Source organism: Protopterus annectens, chromosome 8.part0 (genome assembly GCF_019279795.1).
Source record: "Protopterus annectens isolate FY-2018-M chromosome 8.part0, PAN1.0, whole genome shotgun sequence".
Taxonomy (NCBI): Eukaryota; Metazoa; Chordata; order Ceratodontiformes; family Protopteridae; genus Protopterus; species Protopterus annectens.
Genome location: NC_056741.1, coordinates 148,720,851 through 148,733,436, shown reverse-complemented (window position 1 = coordinate 148,733,436; position 12,586 = coordinate 148,720,851). Strand labels below are relative to the sequence as shown.

Genomic DNA, 12,586 nt, shown 5'->3' with positions numbered 1-12,586 from the left:
AACATTTAATGATCCAGTTTAATCAGCTGAACATTTCACTTGTTCAGCACACTAATATTTTACTTGGCCCTCTTGGAAATATGCCTTCTTTATGCACATAGAGTAACATTTTCATCCTATGTTTGCTACTGTTTATAAAGATGTGACACACTGCAAAAGGGTGTTTTAAATTAAAATTCCAAAATATGAAAGTCCAGCTAATTGTTCTGGTTATGATTGTAACTGAGGAAAAATTAAGCAGCCTTGACTCATTAACAAAGATAGGAAATGTGTATTACAGGTGGTTTCATAACATTTGTTTTAAGTTTAATAGTTGATTAAAATGTTTTCCCTCTGTTTCAGGACACAGTCGTGGCCCTTCAAGCTCTTTCCAAATATGGCGGGCTGACATATAGTGAGAAAGGTCATATCACAATAAAGATCAAGTCTAAGGAGAATTTGGTGGGACATTTTGAGGTAAACAAAGACAACCGCCTACTCCTTCAGCGAATAGCTCTGACAGATATTCCTAGAAACTATACAGCTGAAATCAATGGAGAAGGATGTATACTTTTCCAGGTTGGTAATGTAATAATGTTTCCAGGTGATATATGTGTTCTTTTTTTAGTTAAAATAAATATCCTAATGCTTTTAATAAAGCTACCTTTTAAGACCCAATGAGTCTTTAGGGCACCTAAACGGGTGGCTTGTTTCTAACAATGTTGCCATGATGAGCTGTCTTCTAACATAAACTAGCAACGATAAGGTTAGAATATATTTGAGTTGACATGATGAGTTCAGTAGGTGATAAATTTGTATGGGTTCTTGAGGTACCACTTATCTTTCCTGTACCATAAGATAAAATCTAAATACGTAATGGTACTGTTATTATCTTATAAGCTTTCAGTTTTGCTCCTTTCAGTGCTAAGTTCTTGCAAAGACAGCAAAGTGCTATGTATTCTTCTGATAATACAAAGGAATCCTTTTCTCTGTAATGAGCAATTCTTCATTGGGCACCTGTACATACACTGTGTCACCATGAAGGCTTCCCTCACCTGTTGCCTCCATACTGTACCTTTGTCCATAGAATTAAGTTACATTTGGAAGGAAAGACACTGAGCAAACTCGGATCTATAATATATAACATTAAGTATCCTGTTTTTTTTGCTTATTTTTTCAAGTTATTCATAGCACTTTGTCTACTGCATACTTTTCTAGCTAGTTTCACTGTGTGTGAGGTATTAACTGGAAATTTTCCACTTTTATTAAGCATCTGTTTGGGTTGCTTGATTCTGATCTCCTGCCAAGTAGAGTGTCATATAACGTGTTTGCAATTAAAAGCTTTCTCTAGAGGCTCATTTATCTGTTTAAAACTTTCATTTAAAGGCTCACTGCTGCTTTCTGCTGTGAGAAACATTTCTGCAGTTTGTTTCCCACCCTTCCTCCCTATTTGTATGCTGTTCTTATAGTTGGTGGCTTTGCAGTTAGCCGCCCCTACTGTAAATTTGATCTGGGACACTCCTCCCAGTCTAGTGTCATTAGTTCATTCTACCTAATACAGGGAGAACATCTGAGAAGGCCAGTCCACTTAGTTTCTGCATCTCCTTTCTTTCTTTCCACTTTAAAAAAAAAAAAAAAAATCTAAGCTTGTTTCCTGCCTTTCCTGTGGGTAGTCTAGTCTGGATACAGATTTGCTGTGTCCAGGACCGTTTGTGGGCTTCTGAGCCCCCAAGCCTTTTTTTGTTGGAGGGAAGCCTTCTAGCTTAATTTTGTTTCTTAGAACTAGCAAGTTTTTTTAGTTTCAGCACTCAAGTCTGTTTCTTTGATCTCAGCACTTGTTCAGTACTCATTGTAAGCACTAAATAAGCTACAAATGACTACAACACTCATCTTTCCTCACTTGTCTAGAGGAAGACAGTTTCTAGTACTTAACAAATAAGCATCTATCCAGGCATGTCTAAGGGTCAGCTCCCGGTGTTTTCTTCTGTCTACCTGATGAATCTGGGCATCTTGGGGAAATGCAGTAATTGTCTCATGTATACAGACAACCCTCTCCTCCTACCACCCAACACTACAACCTGTGAGAGATGCACTTATATAGCCAAACTGGAAGCAAAGCTCTTTTCACTCAAGACTGGACTAGATAGTCAAGAGGAGAAGGTAAACACTTGCACCACACCACACTCATCACATAGTCCCTCAAAACCTACACCACCAAAACACACAAATAGAAACACACACCTACATTCACGGAGGCTCTCAGTAAAAACCTGCCCAAGCAACAGGAACCTCCAAAGCAGAAACACAAGCAACCTCCACCCCACAACACAACCCAAATGACACATAGCCCACAAACTCAGTGTGCCACTCAACCACAGCCCATAAAGCATAACAACGTACCTAACACTCTAGTCATAGGTGACTCTATAGTCAGGAACACTGATGTTCCACTCATCAGGCTAAACAAGGAGACAGTTACTGTCAGCTCGCCTGTCAGGTGCCAGGATCCGCCACATAATGCATGCGCTCAGGTCACTCCACAACAAGTACAAATATGACTCTGTCATTGTCCATGTTGGTGTGTATGACCTGAGACGTACCTCCCTGGACTACATGAAAAGGGACATGGAGGAGCTGTCCGATCTTGTAGCCCAGGCAGGTATGACCCTAGCCCTAAGTAGCATTCTGCCATCACCCAGAATGATTCCACAGTACAAGGACAAAATGATTGACTTCAACAATTGGCTAAGCTTCTGGTGCCATTCTAAGGGGATTCAGTATCTGTCTGCCTGGGATGACATAATCGACAAACCACGATGCTTTGCCAGAGATGGCCTGCACCTGTCACCTCTGGGATTCCAGATACTGGCTAAGGCTCTAGCCACCCCTATAGTGCCTTTTTTAGGCAAGGTTCAAATGACAAATTCACCACTGTAACAGGTACAAGCAAGCAAAATCTGAGGGTATTGCTACTCAATGCTAGAAGTCTAAACCTCAAAATGCACTCACTCGAGGCACTCCTTAAAATGGAGAACATTGACATCTGCGCAGTGACAGAGACCTGGTTCAAGGCTCCAGAGAGTACCCCTGCATTATCAGGCTATAATTCATACCACACATTTCGGCCACCTAACCTGGACCGAAACACTAAAGACGAAGGTGTGTCCATATTCATTAAGGATATCCACACCTCCAGGGTAGTTGCTCAGCATAATGCATCAGAGATTATCCAAGTGCAATTAACTCTGGGCAAGACCGCAATTCAAATTGTAGCTTGCTACACATCCCCCACCATGCCCCAGGATTCCCACTCCTCATTTCTTGATACACTGGAAAATATTAGGGTACAACCTAACACCCTAATAATGGGCGATTTCAACTACCCCACCATTAACTGGGAAAATTACTCATGTACCAAATCTTGTGCTCAACATTTTCTGGAATTCATAAATTCCAATGCCTTGGATCAACTTATCCACACCCCCACCAGGGGCAGCAATATCCTAGACCTGGTTATTACCAACATGGGCAACAGGTGCTCCACACCAGAGGTCAGTTCTTTGTTGGTCAGATCCGACCACAAGCTAATCACCCTAGACATCCACATCCCTCCTCCACCCCCCATTAGGGAAACCACCGTAAAAAAATTCTCCAAAGCCAACTTCGTGCTTCTTAAGACAGAAGTGGCAAACTTCATGACACCCATGCTGACGGACAATAGAGGTATGACTGCTGAATCCTACACAAATGCACTTTATAAGCACTTACACGAATGCATGGATCGTGCAATCCCTAACAGAACCAAGATGCTAACCTCCAAAAATAGGGAGCCAATCTGGTGGTCCCCTGCCATAAACAAACTCTACAATAGAAGAAAGAAACTGTTGCAAAAAAGAGAAAATCCCATGATTGGAGGAACTCCCTGGTCAGCCTCAGTAGGAAGCTGAGATTCCTCATAAAATCCTCCAAAGCTAGTTATGAAAACAAAATCGCCACTGACTCTAAAGACACCCACAAAGCATTCTTTAGTTATGTCAAGAATCTCAATGGCAACACTCAGATCTGCTCTAAGTTACAGCACAATGACACTAAATATACAGAACCAACTGATATTGCCAACATCCTGGCAGATAGGTTCAGTGCTAACTTTACCCCCCTCTCATCCCCTAAAGAGCCCATCTCTATGCCAGAAGAATGCAAAGTTCCTGTAATCATGGCTGCACAGGTAAAAAAAAACACTCTCCAAAGCCAAGAACACAGCATTCGTGGGACCTGACAACATCCCAGGCTGCGTTCTACATGAACTACAGAATGAACTGGCACCCCGCCTTAGTACCATGTTCAGTCATAGCCTCACCTCAGGCTATGTGCCCACTAAATGGCGCACGACGATGGTTATCCCACTCCACAAAGGGGGAGCCACCACGGAGCCCGGAAACTACTTCCCCATTAGCCTGACGAGCCTGGTCTGCAAGGCTATAGAATGTATCATCATGGAACTTATAAACAATGACATTGGTAATCTCCAAACTCTGGACCCCACCCAGTTTGGGTTTGTAAAAGGCAGATCATGTCTCCTAAACCTAATAGACTTCTTTGAAACGGTCACCAAAGCCGTAGATTAGGGTAAGGTGATTCACACAGCCTATCTAGGTCTCACCAAGGCTTTCAACACCATCCCCCACTCTGGAATTATAGATAAACTCACTAAACTGGGTATAAATCCCTATGTCACAAGATGGGTTGCCAACTGGCTCACTGACAGAACCCACACTGTGAAAGTAGCATACTCCAAATCCAACTTCAGACCAGTGACATGTGGAGTACCACAGGATTCAGTCCTGGGTCCTCTCCTTTTTGGTATCTACTTCTCTGAAGTACAGGCTAACACAGAAGGTCTTTGGTTAACGAAGGTCGCAGATGACTGCAAACTAGGAGCCATAATCAAAACTCCAAAAGATGTGGACATCCTACAAAAGGGCCTCACTGAGATAGATGCCTGGTGTCAAAGCCATGGCCTCAAGCTCAATGCCAAAAAGTGCATTGTCATCCCTTTTGGTAAAATTCTGTACCCATGAATTACCACCTAGAAGGTAGTCTACTTAACACCAAAAGTGTGATAAGAGACCTTGGGACACAGGTGACAGTAGTCTCTCCTTTGATAATCACATCACCACAGTAGTCAGGAAATCCTACTACGTGGCACACCTCATCACAAAAGGTTTCTCATCCAGGAAAAAAGAGGTCATTGTTCCCCTCTACTCATCAGACCCATTATAGAGTACAACGCCCCTTTTGGTATGTACCTCTCAAGAAATCTACAACAACTGGAAAGGCCGCAGAAATACCTCACAAAGAGGATTACTGGCCTCAAATAGATGCCCTATGCAGACCATCTCAAAAAACTGCAGCTTTACTCTGTCGCATATCGCCTACTCAGAGGCGATCTCTGCCTAATACACAAAGCTATGTCACACCCAAAGCTTTTGGGCATGCTCCACTTAAAGAAATCCTAGTCCCTCCGAGCTACATGCTCTAGAGACCTAAACCTTGTCACCACAATAAACAGAACATGCTGGAGGGATAGATTCCTGTCCCAGAGACTTTCAATACTCTGGAACAAACTACCTATCTATATCAAACAAAGCTCCTCATTAGCACTCTTCAAGAAAAATCTTGATGATTGGATGGGAGATAGGAAATTCACCCCAGGGATCACTTAGGTTCATAGGTTCATACTAGGCTATCTGCCCTAGGGCATTTATAAGCCTAGCCAGAGTGTGTTTGGCTTTCGCCACCCATTTTAAATTAATTTTGCTATGCCTTTTTTGAGGTTAGTATACTGTGCCTCTGTCTAACAGTGACACAGAAGTGATAGCCGGGGTAAACCTACGATCTCCTATCCACTCATCAAGATTCCTCTTGAAGAGAGTCAATGTGGGACTCTGCCTAACCTGGACTGGGATTTTATTCCAGAGTGAAGGGAGCCTCTGGGTTATGAATCTGTCCCTCCAGCATGTCCTATTTATTTCAGTGCTGAGGTTCAAGTCTTCGAGCCAGTAGCTCGATGGGATTTGGATTTTCTGAGGTGCAGCATGTCCATTAATTCCGGGTTGGACATGGCTTTATATGTCAGGCACAGATCGCCTCTGAGCAGGCGGTATGCCACTGAGTAGAGCTGGAGTTTCTTTAACCGGGCAGCATATGGCATCTGTTTGAGCCCTTTGATCCTCTTGGTGAGGTACTTTTGGGGCCTTTCCAGTTGCTGCAGGTATCTGGTAAGGTACATCCCAAAAGGCATTGTACTCAATTATGGGCCTGATGAGGATGAGTAAAGAGGCACGATGACCTCCCCTGATCTAGATGTGAATCCCTTCATGATTAGGTGGGCTATATAAAATGTTTTTCTAACCACTTTGGCCACGTGGTTGTCAAATGAGAGATTGCTATCAACTTGGGTCCCCAGGTCCCTAATGACATCTTCTGTACTTAATGGATTACCACCTATGTAGTAATTTGTGGGCACTTTGTTTTTGCCAAAGGGGATGACTATACACTTTTTGGCGTTTAGCTTGAGGCCATGGCTATGGCACCAGTTGTCTGTTTCTATGAGGCCCTTTTGGAGGATGCTTGTGTCGGCTGGAGAGTTGATTATGGCGCCCAGTTTGCAGTCATCTGCGAACTTGGTCAGCCACAGTCCTTCCGTGTTGGCCTGTACCGCCGAGAAATATATACCGAACAAGAGAGGTCCCAGGACTGAGCCTTGTGAGATGCCACTTGTAACTGGTTTGGCGTCTGACATGGCGCCAGCAATTCTAACCATGCGGGTTCTGTCCTTGAGCCAGTTTGCAACCCATCTAGTGACATAGGGGTTTATATTTAAGCTGGTGAGCTTATCTATAATGCCCGAGTGGGGTATTGTATCGAAGGCTTTTGCGAGGTCCAGGTAGGCTGTGTGGACCACCTTCCCCTCATCATAGGCCTTGGTGACTGTTTCAAAGAAATTGACCAGGTTTAAGAGGCAGGATCTGCCCTTAACAAAGCCAAACTGGGTAGGATCCAGTGTCTGTAGGTCCCCAATATCTTTATTTATGAGGTCCATGATGATCCTTTCCATAGCTTTGCAGACCAAGCTAGTCAGGCTTATGGGGCGATAGTTTCCAGGATCCGTTGAGGCACCACCTTTGTGGAGAGGGACCACTGTTGCTGTACACCACTCTTTGGGAACATATCCTGTAGTAAGGCTAAGATTGAACAGTAGTTTTATGTTTGGGTTTAGCTCTTCTTGGAGTTCATGTAGGACGCAGCCCGGGACACCATCTGGTCCCATTGATGCTGTGTTTTTTGCTTTGGAGAGGGCGGCTCTTACCTGAGCATCTGAGATGTCAGGGGGGCAGCACTCTGTTGGGATAGATATTTGCCCTTTTGGTGGGGAGGGGGGGGAGAAGTTTGCACTGAACCTGTCAGCTAGGATTTTGGCAATGTCTGTGGGCTCGGTGTATTTTTTGTCATTTTGGACTAATTCAGAGCATATCTGGGAATTCCCTCCCAGGTTCCTAACATAACTAAAGAAAGCCTTGTGATTATCCTTGGTGTCCTGTGCAATTTTTCTCTCGAAGCTGGCCTTAGACGATTTTATGAGTGCCCGTAGTTTTTTGCTAATACTGATCAGAGATGCCTTCCCTTTTTGGGGTTTTGCTCTATCATGTAGTAGCTTCCTCCTTCTATTGTATAGTTTGTTTATGGCTGGGGTCCACCAGACAGGGCGTCTGCCTTTGGAGGATTGGGTCTTGGTTTTATTTGGGATTGCATGATCCATGCATTCCTGAAGGTGTTCATAGAATGCGTTTATAAAGGATTCTGCGGTCTGGGCCGTATTTTCCACAGGCCCGGGGGCTTTGAAGGATTCCGCCTCAGTTTTGAGGCATGTGAAATTTGCTTTAGAGAAGTTTTTCACTGTGGTTTTCTGGGCAGGGGATGGGGTCGGGATGTGAATATCCAGTGAGATTAGTTTATGGTCTGATCTTACCAGTGAGGGATACACTTCTGGTCTGGAGCATAGTGTCCCCATGTTGGTGATGATCAGGTCCAGTATGTTTTCCCCTCTTGTGGGAGTGGTAACAAGTTGTTCCATAGCATTTGAGTTTATAAATTCTAGGAACCTTTGGGCTAGGGTGTTGGAGCTAGAGTAATGTTCCCAGTCTATGTTTGGGTAGTTGAAGTCGCCCAATATAATGGTGTTTGGAGAGACCTTCATATTTTCCAGTATTCTCAGGACGGCCGAGTGGGGTTCCTGTGTTTGGGAGGGTGGTCTGTAGCAGGCTATAAACTGGAAGGCAGTTTTACCCACTGTTAGTTGCACATGGATAGTCTCTGATGCTTCGTGCTGTGCCACCAACCTGGAGGTGTGGGTATCTTTGACGAATATTGATACTCCCCCTCCTTTTGTGGTTCAGTCCAAGTTTTGGGGCCGAAAAGCATGGTATGAGGTATAACCTGGTAGTGCTGGGGTGCTCTCGGGAGCCTTGAACCAGGTTTCTGTTACTGCACAGATATCGATGTTCTCCATGCTGAGGAGAGTTTCGAGTGCATGCATCTTGAGGTTTAGACTTCTGGCGTTGAGTAGCATTACTCTTAGTTTCTTATCCCTTGTGATACCTATGGAGGTGGGTTTGTCTTTTGAGCCTTGCCTAAAAAGGCACTATGGGGTAGCAAGAGCCTTTGCCAATATCCGAAAGCCCAGGGGTGACAGGTGCAAGCCGTCCCTAGCGAAGCATCGTGGCTTGTCGAGCATGTCATCCCAGGCTGACATGCATTGCATCCCCTTTGAATGACACCAATACTTAAGCCAATTGTTGAAATTGATCATCTTGTCTTCATATTGTGGCATCATTCTTGGTGAGGGTAAGATGCTACTCAAGGTCAGGGTCATACCGGCCTGGGCTACATGCTCAGAGAGCTCCTCTATGTCTCTTTTCATGTAGTCCAGGGAGGTACGTCTCAGGTCATTCACACCAGCATGGACAATGACTGAGTCATATTTGTACTTGCCTTGGAGTGACCTGAGTGCTTGTGTTATGTGGCGGATCCTAGCGCCGACAGGCAGCTCACCGTGACCTTCTCCTTGTTCAGCCTGGTGAGCGGGACGTCAGTGTGCCTGACGATAGAGTCACCTATTACAAGTGTATCAGGTGTGTTGTTTAGCCTTAAGGGCTGTGACTGTTCGGCACACTGGCTTTGTGAGCTATGTGTTGCACGTGTTTTGTGGTAGCGGTTGCTTGGGTGTCTGCTTTGGAGGTCTCTGCTGCTTAGGCAGATTTTTATTTAGAACCTCCGAGTATGTTTTTGTGTGTTTATGTGTTTGGTTTGTTGTCATGATAGGTCTATGTGAGACTGGAATTGTAGTGAGTGTGGTTTCCTTCTCCTCCTGACTGGTTACACCAGTACTGAGTTGAGAGAGCTTAGCCTCCAGTTTGGCTATATGGTTGCATCTCTCACATGTGTTGGAATTTGTTGGGAGGAGGAGAGGGTTGTCTGTGTACATGAGGCAGTTGTAACATTGCCTCAAGATTCCCAGATTCACCAGCTGGACCGGAGAGGAGATTGACAACTGACCTTTGGACATGCTAGTATAGTATTGGGAATTCCTTTATAATTGAAAAAAAGGGCCAATGGGGATCAAGGTACTCAAGGGGAGTTTGTGAGGGTGTAGTGCTTTTAATTTTTTAGAGCTGACTTATATAATTGCTTTAGTGAGCAAGTGCCAGGTAACTTAAATGCAATGTGTTATAGGTAACTTAAATGCAAAAACGACAAACAGTAACTTTCTTTCAAGTGAAACAAGGAAATAAGTACAGTAAGCAATGCAGATATCACTAGGGATCCACAGAAGTGCTAAAAGGCTGCGTTTTAGGTGGAATTAGCGTTTCAGGGAAATAAACAACAAGCATACAAACAAAGCTAAATTCAGCAGGCCTGGATCTAGTCTATGCTACAGCAAACAAGGTGTACCAATTTCAGTAAGAAACAGTTAGAATATGCAGGCACTATAAGCCTTTAACCAGAAATTCCCAGCTCAGAAGGGCAGAGTCCAGCCTCTCCTCCCACAAGAGTGCAGACCGCAATCCTTCTTAATGTAAAATAACTGTCCAGAAGCCCAAGTGCTTATACCAGAACTAATACACTTTTAGAATAACAGACACTGAGCCCTCAATCAGCAGTTCCCAACTTAGAAGGATGTTAACTACCTGTCCTGCCACCACAGTGCAGGCCACAAACCTTCCTAATGTAAAACAACTGGTCTGAAGCCCAAGTGCTTAATCCAAAAGACTTAGAAATGATAGCTACACTTTAATCAAGTTACTACCAAGCAGTAATAAATACAACTGAATACTTTAAAGAATGCCTGGATTAGTGCTCAAGTTATACAAACAAAGCTAGATTCAGCAGGCCTGGATCTAGTCTATGCTACAGCAAACAAGGTGTACTAATTTCAGTAAGAAGCAGTTCAAATATGCAGGCACTATAAGCCTTTAACCAGAAATTCCCAGCTCAGAAGGACAGAGTCCAGCCTCTCCTCCCACAAGAGTGCAGAACACGAACCCTCTTAATGTAAAATAACTGGCCTCAAGCCCAAGTGCTTAAACCAGAATTAATACACTTTTAGAATAACAGACACTGAGCCCTCAGTCAGCAGTTCCCAACTTAGAAGGATGTAAGCTACCTGTTCTGCCACTACAGTGCAGACCACAAACCTTCTTAATGTAAAACTGGTCTGAAGCCCAGGTGCTTAAACTAAAAGGCTTAGAATGAGTTACACCAAGCAGTAATAAATACAATTGAGTACTTTTAAGATGACGCAAAAGAAAAATAAAGTAGGAAAAAACACAAATACAGTAAAAGCAGATAATTTTTTTTTTTTTTTTGTGGAAAGAGAGAAAGGAGTAGCAGAAACTAAACTGATTGGCCTTCTCAAATGCTCTCCCTGTACTGGGTAGAATGAGATAATGACACTAGGCTGGGAGGAGGGTCCCAGATCAAATTTACACTAGGGGTGGGCAACTGCAAAGCCACCAACAAACTGCAGAAATGTTACTCACAGCTGAAAAGCAGCAGTGAACCTTTAAATGAAAGTTTTAAACAGCTAAAGGAGCCACTAGAAAAAAGAGTTTAACTGCAACAAGTTATAAACAAACAACCCAACAGATGCTTAATAAGAGTGGACAATTTGCAGTTAATACCTCATACACAGTGAAACTAGCTAGAAAAAATACACAGTACACAAAGTGCTATAAATAACAAAGAAATAAATAACAAAATAAACAAAAAACAGGATACTTAATACTTCTGTGGCTCTGCTCGACAGTGGCACAGGAAAATCATTTTCTTGGGTGGCGAAAGCCAGGGTACATTTTGGCTAGGCTTATATAGGCCCTAGGGCCAATAGCCTAGTACTTACCTATGGAAGCATTTTGTGGGGAGTGGTAGTTAATCTTTAACTCACAGTATACTTTTCATTATATATGCTGTAAAGGTTCTATTATTTAGAGATGTTTAAGATTTTTTTTATTAATTTCTAGTTTTTATTTACACTTTTGACCCATGCAATGTATGCTTCTAACCTCCAGCATCCCCATCTCTGCTGTTATCTTCTACCACTTTTACATTCTCTGATATATATCCATCAGATCTGTTATATCCCCTGATGTCCTTGGAAAAGTACCAGGATTCATTGCCAGTGGAGTTGTGCAAAGCATAGCCAGCATGTTTTGCTTTGCTTCCCAGCAGATAAATTCTTAGAAACTCTTACTGTTTAATTTAGGGTTGCTACCTTTTGCTGTAGCTAAAACCAGACTTAGGCCACACCTTTTGCACCTCTCACACCCCAACCCATATCCCATCCACTTTCCACTCATTCTATTACATCCTTGTTGCATCAGATGAGGGGGCAACCCTTTCTTTTTCCATTTGTGATGCCTTTTTTTCTGTGGCTTTACTATGCTTTTTGTAAAAAAAAAAAAAAAAGCATAGTAAATCCACAAATTTAACAAACAGCGATAGTCTGTTTCTTTTTTTGAAACAGAATACCAGAGATTGTACAGTGTTTTTCATACTACTGGACAATCAGTTTGATTTCTAGATAGTGTGGAAAAAAACGGATAGGTGGCAATGCTAATTAATTGCCAGTCTAGTGTTAATTGGATAAATTATATTAAAATGATTAATGTATAAATAAAGGCTACTTTGCTGTAAATTCATATAAAGCCCTGTCTGTGAGACAGATGAGACAGATGGTACAGGATCACCTAGTGATCTGGTCAGTATAGAAACCATCTAGTGGGGAGGTAAGGGTGAGCAGCCAACAGCTCCTGTCCCATCCCTGAGGGAGGGAAGTAGCTCAGTCTGCTGCAGTGCTGATACTGTGCAGAGGCAGGGTGTCAAAATAGAGTAACACAAAGACCAAGGTCCATACTGTAGCCTTGCAAGTAGCACAAAGAGATATAACTGTTATCAACATGTGTGCGGAAGCAAACATTTATCATTGAACCACCATAGCATAGGATTCAGCAGTGCACACTAGGCCATTGGGGCCTAAAGTGGAAAAGCC

The 12,586-nt window shown here is 43.2% G+C and overlaps 1 protein-coding gene across 1 annotated transcript in view; it reads left to right on the top strand.

The window, feature by feature from the left end:
- Positions 1-12,586, top strand: part of LOC122808678 (alpha-2-macroglobulin-like) — a 2,073,303-nt gene that overhangs the window by 1,544,657 nt on the left and 516,060 nt on the right. Inside the window, exon 14 of the mRNA XM_044079658.1 lies at positions 343-558. Within this exon, the coding sequence (XP_043935593.1) occupies positions 343-558 (216 nt within the window). The remainder of the gene's footprint in view (positions 1-342; positions 559-12,586) is intronic.